Source organism: Haliotis rufescens, unplaced genomic scaffold (genome assembly GCF_023055435.1).
Source record: "Haliotis rufescens isolate VD_foot unplaced genomic scaffold, xgHalRufe1.0.p SCAF_2, whole genome shotgun sequence".
NCBI classification, from domain to species: Eukaryota; Metazoa; Mollusca; class Gastropoda; order Lepetellida; family Haliotidae; genus Haliotis; species Haliotis rufescens.
In genome coordinates, this window is record NW_025963890.1 from 27,625,503 (window position 1) to 27,651,399 (window position 25,897).

Below are 25,897 nucleotides of genomic sequence, written 5' to 3' on the forward strand. Positions count from 1 at the left end.
GTGGAATAGATTCATAAAGGCCACGAATAAAGTCTAGCTCAATGTCCTGCCAAGTGATATGGGTCGCTTCAAACAGCTGATCTTGGTTAGTGATGTCGTTTACGGTGTCCTGTAGTTTTTTCTTGAGTTTTAGCCAAACATTTTCTATAACATTTAAATCCGGTGATTGTGCTGGCCAATCCATCGTGTTTATGGCATTGTCGGCGATGAATTTTTTCACAATATTTGCCCTATAAACGGGCGCATTGTCGTCTTGAAATATATAGTTATTGTCTGTATACACGATTATTATTTCCAATAACCACCTGACTCTCATCAGTAAAAATTACATTTTTCCAAAAATCATTGACAGTTTTTTTCCTCATACTCCGACACCACAAGACGGGTTTTCTTCTGTTCACGCCCCCTAACAACCATCTTTTTTTTCATGATGCGCCTGTAAACTCCTTCTCGGTTTAATTCCCTTTGAAATGTTCTTTTAGAGACAGGTTGGTCTCTCACCGAATTGAAATTACCAGTGATGTCCTTCAAAGGTCTCTGTCTATTATTTTTAACGAGTCTGAACAGCGCGGTGCGATCTCTGTCTGACAACTTTTTTTGTCTAGCTTGTCTTGGGATGTTTTCTACCGAACCCGTTCGCTGAATTTTAGCAAAAATACTACCCAAAGTAGACTTTGGAACCCCCAACAGGTCAGTAATCGCTTGATAACTTTTCCCCTCTTCTTTTAACTTTAACGCTATTCTTTCACATCACTATTCAATTCCTTAGATTTTCTCCCCATGTTTGCACTGATTATCGTATGATCAAAACAGCAGACGACACTTTGAAGGACATTATGTGACGGTCACGTGATCAAAGTGATGTCATGTCAAATGTAACATGGTTCCGAGCATTATTGACGCTACGCGAAACATTTTTGTGCTCGTAAAATATTCGACGGTTATAAACCGTTATGGATCGTATAGAATATAACTGGCACTGTACGTTACCATGAAACAAGCCAATCTAGAGCACTAATTATACAAGTCTTCCTGATGATATATTTACGCAAAAACTATTCCAGAAATATTCAGGTTCATTCTTTTATAGTTGTAGCTGTTGCTGCCATTAGGCTAGATGTACAAATAAAAGTGTGTAATACATGTGTATTAGGATCAACTTGCCATATTAGAGCAAATAACTTGCTGAGATCAAACCATGGTTTAACCATTAACCTAAGGACTTTAACAATTATAAGTCATTTTTCTTCATATATATATATACTTCCATTATGGATTAACATGTAAATGTTTAATTTACTTACCTTGTTTTTGCTTAAATGCCTCCCTAGTCAACAGATTTATTGGCTTTCACATGGCAGTGAACTTTGGCAGTATGTGTTTCTTCTCAGCACCGGAAAGCACGAGGTGGGAAGCATTTACATTTTGCAGTGAATTTATCCCGAAACTTCAAGAGATTCTGATTCCAGAATGACTTCATTATGGATACCTTAGGGAAAACGTAGTAACCTAAATTACATCCAGTAGATTACATCGGCACTTTCACTGCATCAGACAAACTTCGGTTTGCTGACAGATTAGGCATATTCATCAAAAGAAAATACAAATGTATCAAATGTATTTGATGGTGTGTTTAGCTTTACTGTCGTATGATGACTTTAGTTGATGGTCGAGTTACCTTCATTGCATCATATAGAATTCATGTATTATTTATAAGGGCCCTTGAACAGTTTGTCCCGATGTTTGTTTTGTTTTTGTCCAGCGTTGAAGTCTTGTGATATCCAGGAATCATGTGACTGGATGGTAGAATTAAAAAATTAACCGAGACTGACCTGTAAGTTGAAGTCTGATTAGAACTCTACCAGCCAGCATGCATATGCACTTGCAGTAACTGTGCTTCATATAAGGTGGTGAAAATGTTATGTTCTTGAAAATAAGAACATAATATTTGGTGTTTAATCTGATCAATGTATTATCATAACAAATATTTTGACAAAACCCATACCTGGTAATAGGACAGAGCGACATGCCCTAAAAGAGGGGTGGTGTAACAACTCAATTGACAATATCAATGTCGGGTGTGTTGGTACAGGCGAGGCAGTGGCAGTGCATTGAAGACACCAGATGATTGAAAACAGCCTGGGAGATGTTGTTGCAAATATCAACCAAAGATTGGCCCAACAGAGCTAATGTTACAGGCTGGTTCTGGCCCTGTCTTAGGCATCATTCCATCTCATCCCAGACATGTTCTGTGGGGGAAAGAGCCGGCAATGGCAGTAAAGCAATGTTATGCTGCCTCAAAAAGTGTTACAACACTTGTAGCGTGTAGGTTAGCATTTTCCTGCTGCAAACAGACGTTACGTCTCTGCATTTTCACAAAGAGTGGAACATGATTTCAAACAATAATAAGTTGTGTTCTCCTTGATGCCACCCAACACTCCATTCCATTACCCAGACTGACGAAGATGAGTAACACAAGCGTCACTAAAACGTTTTCCTTAGCGCCTGTAAACCTTTGCTTGACCATCAGAGCTGTGCAGATGAAACCTGGATTCATCTGTGAATAGTATACTATCCCAGCCTTGTCTTCAGAACCTAAGATGAGTTTCACACCAAGTTAGGCGTGCCTGATGGTGACATGGAAGCAAAATTGGCATATTGCTGGAACTCGGGGCCAGATATTGTGCTTCCTGAACCGGTTGTGTTCCATTCTGCCACTAATTTGTCCCATTGATTCCATAGATGCACCAACTGAATATGGTTGTCTTGTTGATGTGACGTCACACATGGGCATATGAGGTATGATTGTGTTTCTATGAACCTCGTTTTGCACCATTCCTGTTTGCAGCATACCCATGGTGTTTAGACATTGATTTTCAGCAAGCCATGGCATTGTGTAAGCTTTATTAATGGTTAAAAAAAAGTGTTTTTATGAGCGACTGATATAATAACATTTACTGTGTGCTGTCCACAATCAAGAAACACGTGTGAGAGTCATGCTCCCAACAAACACGCAAACATCCAAATTGTGCGCAGTGCATTTACATGCTCTTGTGAATCATGAACTCAGAGTTGAGGAGATGTCTTCAGGAATATGTATTGAAACCTGCATAATATTATTACAGAATAAATTAATTTTTACTGAACTTTGTATCATCTGTATGACAGTTACTTTTTTCCGTTTGTATGCATCAGTCTGGCCAGAAACTGATGCCTTTAGCTATTTTGGAATTTAGGAGAAAAAAATATTTTTCCAGTTTCCATGACAAAAAATCCAATTAATGAAGGGTTCATCAGAGCACAAGTCATGAACCATTTGTATTATTTCTCTTTTCTGTCAAGTGACTAACTGCTGTCTTTATTTTTTGGAACAGTTTATCTTTTATATATTAATGTAATTCAAATGGAAAACAAAAGTGTATGAGATGATAGCAACTGCTTCAAGGTATCCTCTCATAGTAACACCACCCTACTGAGGTACTAGTCAACTTGAAGTATATAATTGAGTTGTTCATTCAATGTCATCGACTCAATAATAGTCAGGGGCTTGAGTCTTGCACTCAATAGAACATACCAATTGTAGGGGATATTTAGAAGATAAATACTATGTGTGTGTCTATTTTCGGGTCTCGAGATGAATTTCCAAGATGCAAATACTCGATAAAATCCCAGAAATAGACACACACATAGTATTTATCGATATTGTAAACCTATTGTTTTATTTAGAAAAAAACATGCGCACTCTTTAACACCTCGTACTTACTCGGTTGTGAGGCGTCAACATCGAACGTTCTGTTGTTGCTATGGTGATTGTGATTTTGGTAATGACCTGGGGTCAGATGATGACGGACTACTTTCCTGAGTGTAAGTCATTCATAAGTTGCTCGTGCTTCAGTCGAATGTTCACCTACGTCTGTATTGAACAACAGGACCGTATAATTAATAATAGAAATAAACAAACTCGAAATCGTCTGCGAGTTTGTTTGTTATTATCATCGTTACATTATCTGTTGTTATGTCAACATAATCGTTTTTTCAGAGTGTAAACCCCCTGGATGCCACAGCAACACATATGTCCCTCCTCTTCAACCCTAACTTCGAAATCGAATAAAACTCAAAATACATCACGCAGATTAATACACTTCACAGTTTTGAATTCCCCCTTCTGTTTATCATTTACTGTCATTTTAGGCAATTCAAAATTACTGAAAGTGACTTCTGAAAATTAGGTACATTGTAAATCTCGCCAAATCACAATTCACGGCGTTAAATAAATATTTACTGTGTGTTTAGAAATCTAAATATCGGATATTTACTCGAATAATTAAAGTAGAAAAATAGGATGTTAGCGATCACAGGTATCAAATCACTACTGATAATTCTGAAACGTCGCTGATAAGCCTAGAATCGTTTAGAATGTTTTGGAAAATATGCATACACGAACGCCGAAGTGTACGTTCCGCCATATTGGATTGTGTTTACAAAATGCCAGTTATGAGATGCCTATTCGATCAGGTATATTTCAAACTCAGCTGCTATACATGCATCCCTGAATTCCTCATACATTTTCGAAACAATGGATAAATGGTCTTTGTCACCAATGCAAATTATCTAGATGAAATCATGCGAAATAAATTAGGTATGGAATCGAAAACTGTGCTCTGAAAACTGTACTTGCTGAAATGTAAACAAAGCAAAATTCAGATTTAACACTGTGTAGCATTTTTAGAGGTACTTTCGTCTAATTGTTGCATACATTGGCTCGATCATGCGTTTGAGAATATTCATGGGAAGAGTATCGTTGCACTAATTATGGAAATACACATATATACATTACAATGATGTGGTAAATTCAACAGAAGCCTTTTTCAAAAATTTCCGTCCTGTGTGGCGCCATGACTGACGCTAAATCACGCACAATGATCACGGTAGTTATCTGCATTTCTGACTAATTCTCTTTCTTACATCGGAAAACATGGTAAACAAATAACAGTACGCAGATTGTCAGAATGCTTCTGATTACTTACGTGACCTATTTATGTGTACACAATCCCTCAATCAACGAAAATCCTCCTCTGGAAATCCCGCGTACTGTTGTCAGTGAACACGCCATTTTGTAAAAGTCTGTCATCGGTAGTGATGTCATACGGAAGTAAACATTGTTGTACATATTTGGTAATTTCTTTGAGGTGTAAACTTTCAACTTGGCACCCAGCGTGTTCTGTTTTTGTCTAGTTCGCCTTGATAATCCAGATATGACGGAAACCTTTTTGTGTAGGGTCACATTATTTATGAGTATAGTAAGCAGCACATAGTATGACGTCACTTATGACAGTGGTGTCATGTATTAATGTGCTACTGCAATCATGAGAATAGACAAATTCATCGGTTCGATGCTAAAAAGGTGCGATTTTGGGGGGTGTAAGAAACAGATTACTGCACTCGTGCCTGTCAGATACCATTGATCTTACAACTCGTTACAAAGCATATCTTCGTTTTGAAACAACTCGTAAGATCAATAGTATCTGACAGACACTCGTGTAGTAATCTCTATTTCCTACACAGTGATTCGGTCGCTTGCTTCAGGGAATTCAAATCATATTTTCACCCTTTGACATTTGGTCATGTGACCCAAATTAGCCAATCACAACACAGAACACACTTTCTGTAGGTTTACAATTCATGTTTGTTTCTTCTGTATTCAGATGAGTGAGTTCCAGCACCTTGTGGCTCTGTTTTTGTTTACAATGTAATGAAATATGACACATGTAATGCTATGTCCAGCATCTGTCATGCGTCGTAAAAACATCTTCTTCCCCCAAACCCCTGAACCTATTTATTCACAATCTTATCTCTGTTGATTTTTCCTGAAGTATCTGAAACATGTTCAGTCGTCTGGAAAACTATCAATGTAAACTCATTGTATTAAGCATCCAAGTGTTTGACAGTATAATTCTATGATAAATTAAGTGCACCTCCTCTATTTTCATGTTTTACATCTTTAAATACAGTTGAGCTTCTGTACCTCTGGCACACTGCTTTGATATACTACATCCTGTATTTAATGCTGCAGTATAAGAAACTAACTATTTGATTGGCATTCTACATATATATTTTTTTCTTACTTGGAATAAGAAACATTGTTGAAGTTTGTTTCATGTTTGTCCATTAGTCCTGATAATTTATACAGAACATATCGCAACATTTATACTGTCAACAATTTCAATTATGTGTCTGTCTTTTTTAACATTTTAATTAAGCAGCATTCTGTAATGGGGACAGCTGAATGTGTTTGCTTGAATTTTGGTAATTTTGGTTTTCTCTACCACAAGCAAGATGTTTGGAGATTTCATACTTGATACACCTCCTGCATAATGCTGGGAACATATGATTGGATGACATTGAATGTCAGGGTCACTCTGTATGAACTAGGTGTCTAATAGCTTGTGTATCCAATAACTTGAGTATGTTTGAGTGGAATTTGATTAGTATAGATATGATCTCAAAGGCAGGGTCTTGATTGCATCAAATTTTTGTCACTGAAGTGTGAGTGAATATTTTTACATTGCCAAAAAGTCAACATTGTTCAAATTTCACAAACTTTGGGATTAATACAAAAAATATCCAAATATTTTTCCAATCACTTTAATAGACTCACTCTGTACTTCTCAATTGTCAAGATTGTATCAAATATCATACTTACTTTGGAGGTAATTCTGTCATAAAATGACTTAAAAGTACTTTCATTCAGAAGGTATTGGCATTGGGATATGGAGTGTTCATATTTGCAACAAGGCATTGAAGGTCAAGACCACTTAGCGTGAGTTGGGTGTTCAAAAAGCTTGTGAACAAGGTAACTAAGTATTTATGATTTGAATTGGACGAAACTCCGTATACATGATCTCTATGGCAGTTCAAGATTGAAGGGCAAAGTAATTACATTGGAAGTGGTTATTACTTTGGTGTTAGGTAGCTACAGGTATTGGACTTCCTTTATCAATATTGTACTACCTTGGGCATGTGTTTTCCCAAACCCTGAAGTGATGTTTTTACAAGGGCTAATGACTTTTGTCATAAGGAAGCTAGATGCATACACCTTGGGAATTTGTGTGAGATCACCTGTCACTTGATGTGGTAAGTTAAATGGCTCATGATACATGTTTCTGATGAGAAGGTTTGGGGGCATTCAGGAAGAGGTGGAGATGGGGCTACTTTTATTACTTTAGATATTATGTAAACACCTTACTTTTGAAGCTGAGGACTGTATATCAAAATGAACTACTGTACTGTGCATGATTTTTGTCTCTCTTTCAACATGGTACATGGCACATTTGTTTTCTTGGAAGTGCAAGATGGCAGCTGAAAGTCTTGGGTAGGATACATTGGGATCCATCAAAGCTAAGGTTCAAGGTAGTACTTGAGAAGTATATTTTGCTTGCTCAGATCAGTCTGAGGTTTTCTTGTGGTTTTTTTTTTGTGGACATCCACCTTGAAGGTGAAGACAAATCATTTGCAGAGGTCATAGAAACATGCTTAATGGCAGGTTATAGTTCAAGGAAGACATTATATTGTACCTTCTTCACATTGCAGGTTTACAAGAATCGATGATAATGAGTTCCAGCCAGACGGGCCATGTGGGGCATCCTAATACCATGAAATACCAAGAGAATCATGGCAGTGATACTTTTTCTGACTTTGTCACATTGGTTTGCCAGGAGGCTCAAAATTCCCAAACTCAAGTGAGTAACCTCAGTTCCAGTTCCATGCAGTGTTTCTGTTGACTAGGACTGGCATTATATTGTTGAAATAATTATTATCACTATAATATTGCATTGTCTTAACATTAAGCCAGGTAACAAAAGACCGAAAAGCTTATTGTACACATTTGAAACGCAACACAGTGCAATAATCTGATTAGTTCATGATTCATGATATGAACTGACTTTCAGGTGTTTTGTGAATTTTGTGAAGCTTACACTTTGAACCATATAATCATTGTTTATTACCATATGAACAAGCACCACTGTCATGAAGCCCATAACCATATATTCAGAAATTTCCAAGCATGAATTCTGAATTCAGTAAATACTTGATCCTAGTGTATTTCAAATGCATTTGTTTTGATTGTACTGGTAGTTTTGACAAGGTTTGAAACATGAATATTGCCTTGGGCGAGGAAACTTTTCAAATGTTTTCATGCCTTTGAAAGTTTTGGATCATTTCGGATATCAAGGGTATGTATTTCAATATTTTTGTTATCCTCATATTACCAACATTAAAACAACCATATGTGTCTCCACCATGTGAAATATTGGGTTCATTTTGCTTTGTCAGTGATGCCCACCATTTCAATAATGACATAATGACTGTCACAACACATTGCAATTTCCATCTCACTTCAATCATGTAACACAGAATCCAAAGTATGCCTCTTCTACATTCGGAGCGCCCATTGCCCTTGGTTACCAATCAGTGTCCTGGATCCCTCACTATCCTTCTCATGCATAAGAGGGTACACACATGCTTGGTTCATTTTAATTGTAACCTTTAACATCTGTCTTATACATTCTTGATAAATCAAACTTAAACAGTTACATTCCTAGGAGGTTACTTCCTTATATTCTGTTGCGAATATTCAACTTGCTTTATGCAGTTTGTAGATTGTGCCATGAATCGGTTATAGGAATATTATACGGGTGTGCGGTATTACTGGTATACCAGTATATTATGTTGCAAATCATCAGAACTACTACCATATATCGCTGTGTATAAGGCGAGTTTTTCGTACCTAAAATGAGGGGGCTAAGAAGGGGGTCGTCTTATACACGGAGTCGAAGATCTCGCATTTTTTTCCACTGGCGATGTCAACCGGCGTCCGATAGCCAGCCCAGCATTTGACAATAAAACTTTGCATTTCGTCCTAAATAACTGTTCCAATAACTATTTCCATACATAAACATGATTTGTATCTCTTTTCCTTGAATAAAGTTTAATAATTTCTGCAAATAAAGTTGAAATGACCCTCTCCTCGATGCAGATTGTCAAACCAGCTGACACGGTAAAACAATCAACATCCGTGAGTAGAGAGCCGGAAGTACCGGTAATCATTTGCATATTGCACATGTGACCTAACATGTGATAACCGGTGAAGCTGAAATCAATTCCCGCTGTTTTTACAGTTGTATTAACAAGTGTTGGAGACGGTGTGTACAAGTGATTGTGGAATAAACACGCTGAATGTGAAGCAAACATAAGCCTAGTTAGTTACAACATAGTTAATTGGCGATTAAATTACTCACCATTGTCTCTTATATGTTATTACTTCATAAATGAATTTTATTTTACGGGCACCAATTTGGTGTCATACCGTGTAAACACAATATGGCGACGTGTGCCAGAGTTACACATGCGACCTATCATTGTAGAAAAACAACAACGCAAGATAAACATATTTTTATTGCGTATATAAGGTTTGTGTGCGCACTTGTGATGTGTGCGAAATACGCATCAGTCGGAAAGCGCACTTTAAATCTCCAAAGTAACTAACTAACTAATTTGTGATGTCCGTGTGCGAAATACGCTACAGTCGGCAAGAGCACGTTAAATCTTCTACCGGTATATCAGTCAGACTTGTGATGTGTTTCATTCCAGGTCGCCTTATACACGGAGTATAGGATTTTGGGTTGATTTTTAAGGGGGGTCGTCTTATACGTGGGGTCGCCTTATACACAGCGATATACGGTACATTAAGAACTACCATATAATGTAAAACGTTGATATGCAAAGTGTTGGGAAGATCGTGTAAGGTAGGCTGAATATGTACTGTTTCGTTGGTCATCTACCCACTAAGACTCCACCCTGCTGATAGTATATAAAACTCATCAATTATTTGTACCCCAAAGGTAGTGTTGTAGAGAGGGATCACTGTAAGTGTATAATTCTTAAGAATCCTCTACTTCTATTACATCACTGCCATAGATCCTGTATTTTGGCTGCAATCACACAATAAATAAATCTTCAGAAGCCCTCTTCACTGTCAACTACACACAAGCAGTTGTTCCTGTAATGACACAAGTAGCCCACAGGTCTTCCGAGCACAAGGGATGGAAAAACCTATCTTCTTTCCTGTGTGTGGTAGGGGTAACACCTCTTGTTCAGCTTACTCTAGCACTTGGTTATGTACTCATATTGTTTAAAGCTCTCAACACTACTGTCGAACCAGTTCGACAGAGTCTGTCACTACCCGTGTTGCTACTGTCGAACCAGTTCGACAGGCGAATAGCATAAGGACACCCACATTTACAAAGAAGGCTTTGCGTTACATTTAAATTACGTATGGCATGCATAAATGCTTAGCTTGCTTAATATCAAAACTTTCAGTAGTGTATTTACCTCAAAAAGAAAATATCGCGAGTTTAAAAAGTTTCTGCCAAACTTCGCGGCACACAACTACCAGAAACGGCCATTGTTGACTTTTGGCAAATCACGTTGAGCGGCATGCAGTCCGATATTTTCTTTATAATGTTATCATTTTTCACATTCGATCATAATTTATTGTTTGCTGACGAAGGGAAAACACTCAAGTTCCTTAATTTCTAAAAATTAGCAATTTTCAAAGTAATTAATTATAAACAAAAACAATCTGAATCGTAACATCATCGATTGGATGAAACTTGTACGATCATGGCAACGGCGGTAAACAAACAACTCGACATGCATAGTGATCCCGTAAGACTATTACAATAATTTTCTAGAATTATTGACACGCATGTATAAATCTGTGTAAAAAAATATCATTTTTATAGAGTTTTCAAATGGTTTCGTTTGATAAACTTTCAGACACATTGACAAGCTGACAAACATCGGTGATACGTTTGGGCGTGGCCTAACTCGCGATTTGTTTAGTTGAACAAAGTCAACAAACACTGCAAATAATGACAAATATTGGATGATACCCAAAATCTGAACTGATATACATTCTAGGTAAATCATTCAATAGCAATATAATGCAGTTTACGGAAAATAATCGAAATACTTGCAATTTTAGCTATCATTTCTGAAACCGGAAGCACGTACCGCATGACACATCAAAGAAAAATATGCAAAAGGTGGTAAGCGATCATAAAACAAATTCCGAAATAGATTCAAATTAAAAAAAAAATACATAGTTTACTTTTTTACGACAACTGTGTACTATTTATTGATTTGGATAGCAGTCGTCACTCCTATTTGTTTCATATTTATTCGTGATTGCCGCCGGTGCGTAACATCAAATTTGTAAGTCTGAATCCAAAACCGTAAAGGATTCCACGCTCGATGATTTGAAAATTATTTTCTGAAAACGACGGCAGCGGAGAGCGATATAACATATTGATATGCCATAATAATAACAACAGAATATTGTTATTGGTCTGTCATTGAAAGAAGGACAATTTAGAATATTAAGGATTGTTTTTAAAACGTTTACTCCCCCTCCCCAATCTTCAGAACGGATGAAAGTAGGTACACACGTCGACTGAATGAATGTAGGGCCTATGTGATTTTGTACCCAAAGCACTTGATGATTTTGTACCCAAAAAAACTAAACTAAATCTGTTTGATCATATTTATTTTTTCATGTTTATTGCAAACAATGAGCTGAACATTATGGTAAAAAAATTCATCAAGTTCATAAATGTACGTGGTCCTTGAGTGTAGTCAGTCCACATTGGCACAACTCAAATTGACTGATTGTGATAGGAAAGTAATAAATTCTTGTCACTGGAGAAGAGGCCAGTAAATTTGTAAACCGTAAGGTAATTGTAGATATAGTGTTTTGACAGAAAAGTGATAATAAATTAACTTATTTCATACAAAAAGCAATGTGTAAGTTTGAAACTACAAAACTGTAATACAAAAATATTCTGGGCACAAAAGCACATACCTGTTTGGGTACAAACTCTCAAGACATTTTACGTACAAAAAAGCACATTTCAAATGGATTTCGTAGAACAATGGGATAAAAAAAAGATATCTAATCAGTGGAATTCCATTTCACATTTTAAACAAGTATTTGTTTACGTAACCAAGCTCAGGTAGAGGGCTCATGTTTTGTCCTAAAAGTAGAAAAAAAATATGGACACCTCAGAAATGAGGGCTTTTAAAGTTATAATTCTATCTAACTTGTCAGATGATTTGACGTTGGTCCATCAAAGAAAAATCCTTATGAAATTTAAAAAATTATTTATGACACTAAAAATTTCAAGCACTAATTTTAAGATTATTCAAGGAAGGACGAATGTGTTTTTTTTGTTATTGCAAATGCTTTTGTTTTTGGCATTAGTAGTATAGGTAATGATGGTTCTGCCGCAACCCCACTGGGGCAAGATTTATATACCAATACCACCACTACAGGTGGCATTTTTTATGTGTAAATGATGTTGCGATTCAACGATCGTCATGAGATTAGGTTAAATTGACTCTAGCTCACCCCCACCTGGAGTCAATTAATGCTTCTATGATATAAATTTTTATATGTAATGGGGGTTCTGACGCAACTCCACTGGAGCTGGATTTATATACCTATACCTATACTACAGGGGAATTTTTTATGTAAAAATAACGATATGATTCAATGATAGGCATGAGCCTCATATATAAACGCGGACCACTAAAATGGCCTAAGCTATTTCAAGTAGATCCCGGTCGCGAGTTTATGGGATCAATAACTAAACTGTTAACAAAGCACGATGTCGAAATCAGGCGTGGTGAAAGAGAGGCCCACAATGGTCAAGCTATCGTTGAAAGATTTAACCGGACATTAGCGGAACGTTTGTTTGGCTATCAGTATGGGATCGAAATGAAATCCGAGCGATTGAGATCAACCTAATGGGTGACACGATTATCAGCTGTTGTATCAGCGCTGAATAATGAAGTAACGAGATTAATCGGGAAGAAACCATCCGATGTGATTAAAATGAAATCAGTGACTTCCGAATCTTCAGCACCAAGGAGAGACAAAGAACGAAAACTTCCGGATAGAGTAAGGGTAAGATATTTATACCAGCCAGGTGAACTCGAAGGAGGCCTACGTCGCGCAACCGATCCGATTTGATCTCTTAAGACATATAACATTAGTCGATTGGTTATGAAAGAAGGAGAGCCTATTCTTTATTATCTTAAAGATGGACCGGGCAGGGTATTTGTACAAGAAGAGTTGTTCATAGTTCCCGACGGTACGGTATTACCGCCCTAAGTAACCATCAGCATAGGTAGTTACACCATCATTATCAATCCATCTCTTTGTATCTAAGGGGGATAATGATGTCTTGTTCATTCTTAATCCATATATCCTATGATTGTAACTTCTTAAAGAGTTCATCTCGTGTTTGAACGTTCTACCATTGAATAATGCTTCTTTATACTGTTCGTGTTTGATATGCTTTTTTCCACATACTTCTTAACATCCTTAGCTTTTCTTATCTCTCCATTATCGGACTTCTTTATAGAATACATCTTAGGTCTTAATCCTACATACTCCGCTATAGGGGTCCCAGCACATTCATCCTTCATCTTACCTAACACCTTTTTATTTACTACGCTGTGCAGTGGATTATCTTTTGGGAAATCGCTCGTGTCGTACATATCTATTTTTTCTGCCATATCTTTATATACATCCTCGGTTTGTATTTCCATCCACAAAGAATCTGTGTCGGTATATAACACCTCGCATCTATCGCCGTATTGCTTCTTAAGTTCGTTGTAATAAAAGTCATACATTAAGTGTTTTGACAAATCGAGAATACTCATACCGACGTACACCGGTCTGTTAAATTTTATATTACTCTTCTGCATATGCAACGCGGCTAAGTCGTTATCGAATATCTTGCTTCTGTTAAAAGCCGGACTGGCTATAAGTTTCCTGAGTCTTTCTTCCTCATTAGATCTGACTAATTTAACATCAACACGCTTACTTAGATTCTCCATAGTTTTACCAAATACTGAGTTATTCATGAGCTTATACAGGTTCTTTTCTTAAGTTTCATACCTAACGATAGATATAGTTGGAGATTTCTGTAGTGAACTATATATTTGGTCTTATCCATCAAATTTGGTACGAGTTTTTCTACGTTAGCTAACCTACTATTACCCATCAAGGAGTGTTGATATTCCGACATCCAATCCTTATTAACAATTAATCTTTCGGGAGCTAGCGGATAACTGTTATGGTCTGTTATGTAAGGAATTTGGATATTCCAGGTCAACTTCTAGTATGTACCCTTTATTCTCATTGATATTATGGATATTATTCACTTCGACATCATCGACCCACTCAAAACCACCCGTGGGTAAAGGTTGACTCATAGCCCATCCGTACAAATTGTTAGCGTCGAGATATAATATATGCGTGTCGGGTTTACTCGGATCATATCCTTCCACTAATTTATTATTAGCCTTAGAATACCTTTTCGCTTCCATCAATATACCCCCTCTTAATCCTTTCTCAATAAACAAGTGCATATCGTAATCTGTGAGTAGTTTTAGTTCTACACCGGTCTTCTTCAACAATGCATCCCACGATAGTTCGGGACTGGAATAGTACCATGCCGGGTCCAAGCCGTATTGTTTAAAACATGTCTTTCTAAATATCTCGAATATATCGGCGAGTAACAGTACATCGGTTTTTAAGTACAGATCATGATAATCACCTAAATTCTTACAACCTAATTTATCCCAGACCGTCATAGCGTGTTCATAATCGGCATCGGTTATTTTAGTTTCTGTTAAGTTATTATAGAATGATTCAAGGGGTGGTAATTTAGTTTCGTCGACTCTAGACCAATCATCCATATATTCGTTAGGATATACACCTTTTCTCAGCAACAAATGACGTGTTAACCTATCGGTATATTGATTTGTTATCGCAAAGTCATCGGGATTGTTCGCATTAGCTAAATTGTCCAGGGAAGATAACAGAAACTGTACAGAGTCTATGAATCTAAGCCCATTACTTTGCTTTATTCTAGCTTTCCCATCCTTGTCCCTATAATGTATAGTTTTAGTCAACGAGAATGATTATATTATTAGGAATGCACGTTAAGCCGCCGTCAGTCTTTGAGATAGCTTGCATAATGAGATGAGAATCGTATCCCCTAAGGTTATGAAACACAACGGGGATGGGTATTGTTTGAGAATTCATTTTTAGTTTCAAGTTACACTCGTTATGTGCGGCCCCTCGATAATTACCCATGACGTGGCAATGATCTCTTACGGAATCCCCATTCAGGGGTTTATTACAAACATGACAACTCGTTGACTTCTTATAGGCCCTCCAATCATCCCTCGTCATACACATGGGTTTCTTACACGATAATTTTTCCCTGATTATTCTCTCTTCATTTTGTAGATATTCTAAGAACTTTCCCGCTGCATCGGGACCTCTGTAAATCACGGGCGGGTTTGTTTTCCCATCATACCTTACAACTACATATCCAAACCCACAAGGAATATGGTCTTGAGTTTTGTACGTATTATTATCTTGATTATTTTCTATGGGTTTGATAAGCGCTTCATACTGGCATTTGATTACAATAATGTTCAAATTTTAATATATTTTTTCCCTCTTTAGGCATATCGATCCTGATAGCGGTCTGCCCAACACCTCTACAGTATTCTTTATGCGCTTCTAATAGATCTTGTCTGCTGTACCTATGTAGGCATCTTTCGCAGAAATATTTCTTTCTAGCATGTTTTGTTTGATCGTATAATAGCCTGTTTAAACTCTTTATCCATGTATAATGATATTTTCCATCTTTTTCGATCAGAAATGAATTGATTCTGGGGATATGTTCCGGAGGGGAGCTTATCCTGTGTACAACAATTCCTTTAGAATGTCCGATAACATTTATAGCTAAATTATTTTGCTATTCCACCTTATCAATTTGTGAGATTGGTGTTGGTTCGTCTAAACCATTGAAGTTGAGTCCATCGTTTTGAGGATAGCTAGAAGGTCTATTTGCAATTTTAGAATCTACGGGGAACAATGCAGATCTTATCATCATTCTTAAACAGTCATCGCATTTATTTTTTACATTAATTATGGCTTTTTTCTTCTTATAATATGGGGGTAAATCTATATAAGATCCACCTTTGAAGGGCATATAATTTGCTATATCTAAATATAAACTATCGATTTTATCCACACCCCAACCCGAACCTCAATTAGTCCAGCAATCTAAAGTTTCCTGTATCCTCTGAATTGATGTATCTAATGATGCGTTTATAGTATCAGATTCGGTTATAACTTCTTGATTGCTTCGGAAATATGGTTCAGTATATTCGGTGCTATCGTCTGCGTTACTTTTACTCAATGACATTTTAATCGTCAGCTGGTATTTTATACTATGTAAATCATCTAACTCCTCGTTAATTTTACTCGATATGAGGGGCTTAACATCATTAACATCTATGTTGGAATTAATATCCATCTTCCAACCTCTTAGATATTTACGAACGCCGGCGGATGTGGGTACAAATATTAATTCTTGTTGTTTTTTTTCAACATCATTAGGTTGATTTTTTTCAACATCATTATCAACATCTAGTAAAGCGATCAATTCAGCTCTTTTCAATCGAGAATAACCTCTCAGCCCACTGTTTTTTGCTGGAGCTTTGAGTTCTCTAAGGCGACAATTTTTTTATTTCTTGGTTTACGGATGCGCCGCTCTTTCAAAGTCCAAATGTTAAAAAAAAATAAAAATGAAAATTACCCTTTTTTATTACCGCCGATATTTTCGACAAAAAGTTCAAACACAAAAAAGATTACATTTTCTCGTCAAGCGTAAAGCAAAGGGAAGTCACTCTGATATTTCTTGCTGGGATCCCTCTAATACCATCATAGCTTGTCGACGCAAAGCGCAGTGGTGACCAGTTTAACTATTTCAACACTGTTGGCCGTTCAAAGCCACAAGTCACACCGCACGGTAGACCGTCCAAGTCACGTCAAAATAGTTTATAATTATATTAACCTACTTGTCACATCATTCATTTATTAAATCTATCACATTTCACAATGTCTGAAATACGTATTCCATTTGATTTCATCATTTTTTTATCTATAGATTAAAAATGTATTCACTAGACACGATTTCCCGCAATGTTATTGAAAATATTCTCGGACACACTTCGACAACGGGTCCTCATCGAGATGTCAAACAGCAAAAAAAAGACGTTTCATGTGCTGAAATGTCTTTATTTACAAAGAAATAAAATCTTCAAAAATATATCTATAAAAGTTGCCAAACTGACATCTTAGTTATTATTTCCAACTTTTCGTGCGATCGCATGTAAATTGTAATCGTCAGTCAAATGACATCTCGCCTTTCGTCGCCTCGATTTCTCGGCTCGGACACGATGTCTTAATGCCAAAATATATGCATAAGAAATCTTTGTCATAGCTCGTAACCTAGCTCTATACATCCATAAAGTTCCATATTTTTAATATAGATCGCGATTCCATGCTTAACCGTTCAGAATAACGTGATTTAACCCAAACCTTTCGCCAAAGTCTGAAAATTACCGTTGCTGTAATTTGATTGGCTGCGTTAGGTCACATGCTTAAATTTGACCAATCACGAACCTTGTAGCAGATTTTGTCTGTGAAACAATATAAGTTTTTTTAATGTATACTGACATGGCAGCCTTAGACGTTTGTGTTATTCATACGAAGCTTTGAAAACGGAGGTATTTCATCATGTTAGTGAGCGGACAGCCACTATCATCGGGAAATTGGTGATGACAGATATTATTTGTAATTCTTTTTAAAATAATGTTCCAACAGCGTAAACAAATGAAAATAAACTTTTGTTACGCCAGGATATTTTTTTTCATACCTACCTAACTTTTTAGGACAAAATTCAAGTAAAAAATAAAATGTGAGAGGCTTTTTTTTTTTTTTTTAAATTGGCCTGCCTCACTTTTGAAATGAGTTTGAAATCCGTAAACCAAGAAATAAAAAAAGTGTCGCCTGCCAGTCTGGGGTTTGTTGTATTCCAAACCGAGTAAATCGATCAATTCAGCTTTTCTCATTCGAGAATATCCACATAGACCACGTTGTTTTGCTAAAGCCTTCAGCTCTCTCACAAAAACCATTGTGGTTTAATGGTATATGCAAAATGATTCATTTGTCTAATTGGTTATTTTTCATATGTCTAAATACGTATTCTCCCCAACCTATTCCTCTCATTGATGTAACCTCTCTTCCTAGCATAAATAATCTGGTTCCTGACCCTATCAGCACCGTGTTTCTTACATAAACAATAACGACCTTTGACCCCTATCCCACATACAGAACATGTATAGTTAATGTTTCCCCGCCTGATGTAATAAGAGTGTATACCACAGTAAATACCAACAGAGCTTCGGTTACATTGAATAGATTTCCCCATGAGTGTATATCTGCACAGATTCATGGTTATACATCTATCATATCATTTGTCTAAATGCAAATCACATCTCCACTGGTGAGACATGGCTATTTATAGTTTAGCAGTCATGGTGATTTATTGATTAGCTGTCACTCTAGGTCATGGTTTATGTGTAGTTATTGTGAAGCTGAAAATTGCAACAACTGATAACCCGATTATCACGAATGCTACCTCGCGGTTCTTTTGTTCCTCTGATGGTGTATAAAAATGACTCATTGTTGGTCTCGGTATTGGGTCAAGTTTTTTCCCATAAACGAGGAGGTATTCGTGCATGGCAGATTCGACATCCTTAAACGTTTGAATTGAATGTCCTTCCTTACGCAGTTCTTCATGAATAAAATCAAATCTCTTCATTCTCTGCCTCGCCCATTCTGACTGAGCTTTTTCGAGTTGTTCTAAAGCTTTATTATGTCTTTTACGCTCCTCTTCAACTTCTTTAGCGTTTGATTCCCTCATACTAGAAAATAAAAAATTACTCCCCGAAAAAGCTAGAGCATTAACAATAGCTCCACCGACCATCATCGCAATTGATGCCATATTATATGAATATAAAATATTCAAATGTTTAATTACTTCATTATGTCTTCCGGGATAAGCCCTTGTTTGATGAGCATATCTTTTCTAGCCATTGCTAATCCAATATCCAGAATCATCATACCCATATCATAACCATTAAAATCTAGCTTAGGAGGTGTGTCTTTAGTAATCATTTTAGCCATACGGGCATAGCCAATGGCCAAGCCGGTGACCACCGCTGAATGATACGTTGCGTTTACCAACATTTTACCGTCTGTAACTGGAGTAGTCATGCTTCTTATAGCATTATATGGGAGCTAACCTCTAATTGAACTTCTTGTTGTGACATCGGGGGTGACGTTTTCTCTTCTCCGGTCTTATAAAACAACCATACAGCCGCTATAGCAGCAACTCCTACTAGTGCCCATGTTTTAATCGGATCAATATTGGAATTATTCATTAGTTTCGCTTTGCGAGCGAGTCCTCCCATTCTTCCTGCAGAGATTTTTTTTGTTTTTTTCCTCGGAACTCTGGGTTTTAGTATTTTCTCATTCACAATCTGTGGTTCCTCATTCACTCGTTGTTCCGCAATCAGGGTTATTATTTCCTCATTCACAATCTGTTGAGGTGTCACTTGTTGAGTCTCCATTATTATTAAGTGGGCACTTATGTTTAAATTGACACTACCTAGCCGTTATTAAAGCTGTGGTGAGTGGAGCTAAGAACATTCCGAATCTATGATAAAACTCACAGCTCACTGAGCTTATAGCGTGTTCGATGAATGGGTCTTTCTCGAGAGATTCGCATAAATACATGCGATGTTCTGCCCGGATAGAGAGAAACGTACTAGCTACGACTGTGTATAGTTGTAATATAGCCGACCCTATCGTTTTAGTCATGGTAGCTCCCAGTCTAGACTCGTAATGCGCATACAGTTTTTTAATTTCTTCGTCGGTCATGTTATCAATTTTTTCGATGGTATAATTTTCCCCCAAATATTGGGAACATTTTCCACCGGCTACCAAAGCCGAGAGTCTTTCTCTATGTTTATCTAAAGATTTATCTACATGTTGATCAGGCTCATCTTTGACCATTTGTTCGATGAGTTTGTCGCATTCCATAATGTAATACCTAAGGAGATATTTAAGTCTTACATAATATAATATGGCATATCCAAAACAACCCGTAATAATGAACTGTTGCGAAAGAATGAGGATTTCAAACCACATTATGTCATATTAACCGCTAATAATTTTGCTACATTTGCTATAATTTTGCTATATTTGCTATAATTTTCCTATATTTTTGCTACATTTGCTATAATTTTGTTTAGCAGTTGCTACATTTGCCATAATTTTGTTTAGCAGTTGCTACATTTTTGCCACATTTTGCTAAGCAATTGCATAAGCAGCTGGTTGATCGGTTTTTAATACGAGTTTACAGTGCTTCGTTGCCGCTAACAGTTTTCTGACTTTATCTCGTTCGAGCTTGGTATAAATAACATCATTTTCACATAGACATTCCTCGAATGAATCTCAATCTTTGCAATGAAACAGTGCTACCCATTTGGTCTGCTCTCTGAGATCTTTCAGGACAGAGTTGTATTTTTGAGTAAGTACCCAAACGCTATGTTGAGTATGCCGACCAGAGAATGCTAAATACGAAAGCATATCTTTCTTTTTTGTGAGTTCTTTACTCTCGCTACAATCGTCTTTTACGAAAAGGGTTGATTCTCCTTTGTACCCCGTTGTCATTCATTACCCAATCTCTCGATAGGTATGTTTTATTAACGCTTATAGTCGGGCACAGAATAATAATATGATCGAAAACGTCCCGATAATGACTTTCTAAAATATCTAGAATAAAAGCTGTTTTTCCACAACCCATTTGCCCGCATATGATAGCGCAGTGTGGTTCTTTAGGTAAAAGATTATTAATAGATTGCTTGCACGAATCTTCCATTCTGTATATTAAGTTGCGCATCCATAATCACGTACAAATATATGTTTAATTTACCAGCCAATTCCTGGAGCTTCGTTATCTGTATAGTGACACCCTCGCTGGCATTTTCTATTCTCCTCCCACTGCCGTGTAGTTGGTCATCGTCCGTTGTTCGCATGTCGAGCCATAGCGTGTACTTTGTGGTGAGGTATTCACCCATCAATACATCCCCGAGAGACAGATCTTTCACGACCGCGTTAACTTCTGGGCTTCGTTTTATAGAAGGGAGTTTTTTAATCTCATCCCACTGGTGATACGCTAGCATTCCTTGGCTATATAGTTGATTAGGAACGCCCTCGATAGTCAATTCTACTTTTGTAATCTTGGGATTGTAGAACTTCTCGGTATTTCTTTTAAATGCATCGGAGGGGTCCTCGAACAACATTAAAATACCCTTCAACGACCTCGTGGGGACGTTTAGATTGATATTCCACGTCGTATCTTTTGTCCCTCGTGATCTTTCGGTGTCGAAGCACGCGATCGTACAAAATGGCTAAACTTCCGGTATACTGGTTACGAATTTGTCTGGCTAATTCGGGATCTGTTATCATATCGTACTCCAGCAAGATATTGTCAATGGAATAACTAGCATCTTCACCACCGGTTTTTGATTACTCTGCCGTAGTCATTAAAAGTGAGTTTGTATTCTAACCTATTGCCTAGGGATGCTTGATAAAAGGGCATGTGGGAATCTAGTAATTCAAAGTCTAGGGGAATATAGAATCGGTTACCTAATGCGTCCGCAACGGCCTGATCTGACGGTACCATCACCACTAGAAGCATCTACACGCAGTCTCAATGTGTTCCGATTACAAATACCTTGGTACTGTAAGTTTTCCCGCTCTTTATCCGTTCTCCAGAGATCCATGTAACAATAGTATACATCGCTATCATCGATACTCAAAACCTCATTACCGCTAATTTTAATCGCCATTTTCTTAACGATAGCACGACCTATGTTCTGAACGGGCTCCCTGTTAACGTCTGCAGAAGTCAAAATAATCGTAAATGCTAGTCGGACAGTTCCCGGAACTAACACATCGTGTGCGCCGAGATTAGGAAGCGTTTGATTCTGATCGATGGTACTCGGGTTATTAGTTATAGTTACAGACTGACGAATTGCTTTGACCCCTAATGGATATCGAAGTCTACGTTGTGGGTTTAACTTGCGTCCGTATTGCGAAGACATTGTTATATTGAAATTATGTAACCATATGTTTAATATAAAAATGGATGATTTTAATCTAGATGATTTTGATAACCCGAGTACAATCGAAGAGGGTACTGATGAAACCAGCTTTGGTGGCATGTATATTAACGATGAACTAGCCGTCAATGATTATTACGATACCTTTAAAGATGATAGTCCTATTGTTCGTGACTATTCAAAGTTTACGATAGATGATAAAGGAATATTGCGACTGCGTGGCGCTCCAGATATTGATCTTATGCATTATCGTACTCGTAAGCCCCTAGCTTTGTCTACGATAGTCGGTAAACACGGCATCAGCACTGTTCGTGATGAGCAAAACTTTCCGAAAAGACTACTAAGGTTCTTCGGACTGTGCGTGATGAACTCGGTAACATAGATAATTTGGAAGCTTCCTTGAAGGTGGCCTCGGACGGACTTGGAGAAATCTTGGATACCTATTACGATAATTCCACGTTACAGGTACCATATTCGGAGTTCAGTATTAGGGAATTACGAGGTCTAGCAGAAAGATTTCGTAACTTAGAAGATGGTGGTACTGGTGGTACAGGTGGTGGTACACCGCCTAGTGATAGGGATGGTATAAAAGAGTGGATAAAAAAGCATTTAAAAGCATTAGGTTCAGCACTGGGAAAGCTCGCTGAGAAAGCCGCGGCTGCACTTCCCGGTATAATAGGGAGTGTTGTTTCCTGGCTCTTGAATTTATTAGCTAAGACCACCACTTGGCTTAGTCAAAACTTGTGGGCACTGATCGTAGCAATTGCCGGGCTGTTGTACGTGTTCGCTAAAGTCTATTTATCCAAATCATGTGTAAACCAGCCGCGACTACGCCTACTATAATTGCTGTTTTTTCATCGATATGTTGTTGATTTATAGCTGCAATATGTGGTGGCACTTGTGGTTGTATGTTAGTAGATGGTTGTGGTAACTGTGGCTTGACTATTCCCTTTTCGCCTGTGTTTGTTTGCGTTATTAATTCGGTGTTAATATCTGAATTTACACCTGTTTTTGTTGATCGGTAGCAATAACAATTTTATTATTATAGCAAATCACTTGACTGATCTTAAGTTCCATATTACTCGGAGACAAGTATAGTCCCGGTGCATAAACGTAGTCTACTTTGGATTGAGCCTACTGTAATACATCTTGATAACGTTTTATAGAAGATGGTATGTCAACTGGTGAATTAATAGCATCCTCCACGTTTGCAACAAACTGTTTTTCTGCATCGAGCGCCGTCCCAGAACCAATAATGGACGTTCGTGTTTGGGATTGTGCACCAAGAATTGCCCATACATAAGTTTTTATTGATTCATTAACTCTTACAACTCCTGGGTTAGTAAAATTATTTTCTGTTTTATCATATAGAAATTCATTACAAGCGTTTCCAGGTGGTTGCTCAACCTTTTGGATGGTGAAAGCAACACCACCCTTAAAGTTCATATGATCATCTCTCCACTCGTTACTCGAGAGAGCAAAGCTCGGAAGAAGCCGACCCCTTTTCAGTAAATCATCGCTGACTTCTTTAACAGAGTGTGCACCAGCGTACGGAATACGTAGACCATGGTTAACTCGACTCAGACGCCAATCTTTACTCGTAGAAACATTAAATTCCTGACAAATACGTTTGAATGCCCACCTATTATACAGATTATTTGATGCATTCCATGCTCGATCCTGCAGTAATGGGGCACTAATTTCCTTAATACGTCTAATCTGATAGTATAGGTGAAATGATAAAACAGACTTATTTAGTTCAAATCCTGGGGCATAAAGAGACACACCACATCCTGTTGTGGCACACCATATGGCAAAGTTTAACTGGTTCTGCCAAAATTGCATGCGATTGTGGAACCAATCATGCACCATTTTATCGCTAGTTGCAGTGACCCTGTATTTTTCAAAGATATCAGGGAATTTAACCAAAAAAATAGCACCAGAGGCACATACTAAAATCGACTGATTAGTAATATAAGTTGATTTCATATTTAAGTTATGATATAGTATCATTGTATATTTAATATGTATGTTACACTCCCAGGAATAACAAATGGTCAGTCTATTCAACTGCTTCATACTATCGATAACACAGCTGGTCAACTTGAAGTCGCTCTATGCGATGTAACGTATTACCCACGGAGGACCAATATAAGTGCTGCGAGAGGTAATAATGATATACGACCATATGATAATGTAACCTCCACTCTCATTGTTGTACCTGATTGGTATTACAGTGTATGCTCCTTCAATGATGAAATTTTTAAGCCTAATGGAATTAGTCTCACACAAAATGAGTCAAATGGGTTACTGATTTTAAACGCTGGAACAAAGGATGTAAAGCTTTACAAGAACTTAGCATACACACTTGGATGGGGAGGAGAAATAACAGTAATTAAGACATCAGATCAGGGACTCTATTTACCTGAGTTAGGATGGGATACTGGTTATAAGCGCTGGAGAAAAGGAAGTAATTATTTTTTGGAACTTATCAAATACACTTGGATTTGTAAGAGGAGGAGAAGAAAGAGTATCAATAGCAATAGAACCCAACCAAACAGTGCATGGAGCTAAAATTACCCGATTTAGTTCCCTATAAAGAGTTGTGCATCCATCTTGATCAGATAAGCACGACGGATAATATTCTGCTCGAAAGTCGTTCTACTCTGTTGAGAGCTATTCCAGTCAAAGATGAAAAATATAATAGCGGTAAAACGGAATCTTTCTCAACATTACAATATAAAAAATTAAAGCGGGGTATTATTTCAGACCTCAAAATTTCTGTATTAGATGTAAAACACCAACCTGTAAATATAGGATACTTGAGTGTAACACTCTATATTATAAATAATGGTTGATTCATCAGGCCCTGGAACGCATAACCTTAGACAATGTAATACAATTGCGCTTTCCGATCTAGGAGACACAGAAGGATTCGGTAAACCCGGCACCAATGGCAAGTTATATGCTTTACACTTACAAGATAATGTATACAAGCGGAAAGAAGTTTCATTCACAGGTAATCTAGGAGATTTAAGCGATGTTGACGTTAGTAGACTCCATAAAAACACTTCGTACAATCTTACTCTCAACGATGATAATAAATGGACTATGGTCAAGCAAAAATCGAGTGGCTACTGAAGATCATCATTACCCTACCATATGTGATGATGGGTAAGGGACATCAATTAACTAAGATAATGAATAGTGGAATCGTACTCGGGGCTTATATCCCATCAAAACGAAAAAGTGTGTTAGTCTCTCCCCTACCAAGAAACCCAGGTCATACCGTATTCGACGTAATAAGCGCCCCGCTCTAATAAGCGCCCACGGCGATATTAATTGGCTAGTGAACAATCCCAATTGACACCCCTTCCGATTGATCAATGTACACAAGACTTATATTTTCGCATATAATATGCACTCGTGTGTTTTATGCACCCTTAATTATGGGCAATTAAATTCTGGAAAAATATATCTGTCGTACATAAACATTTCAGGCTGTCAGCATAAACCACGCAATTTATCTTTCAACTCTGTTTTTTTCCGCCAAAATAATATTCTAATAAGCGCCCCCTATTTCTAATTTTGAGAGCGCCCTGGGCGCTTATTACGTTGAATACGGTATGTTATATAGTCGTCAGGCAGTAAAAAATTTTAGTTTAAATTTGGTTACTGAATTCAATGATATTAAACAGAACTTGAGTGC

The 25,897-nt window shown here is 37.4% G+C and overlaps 1 protein-coding gene across 4 annotated transcripts in view; it reads left to right on the plus strand.

Annotated features, from left to right (window-relative positions):
- Positions 1 to 25,897, plus strand: part of LOC124110926 (nuclear factor 1 X-type-like) — a 334,632-nt gene that overhangs the window by 256,234 nt on the left and 52,501 nt on the right. For all 4 annotated transcript variants that reach the window (XM_048399803.1, XM_048399804.1, XM_048399802.1 and 1 more), the window contains one exon: positions 7,591 to 7,739. In XM_048399803.1, coding sequence (XP_048255760.1) covers positions 7,591 to 7,739 — 149 coding nt within the window. The remainder of the gene's footprint in view (positions 1 to 7,590; positions 7,740 to 25,897) is intronic.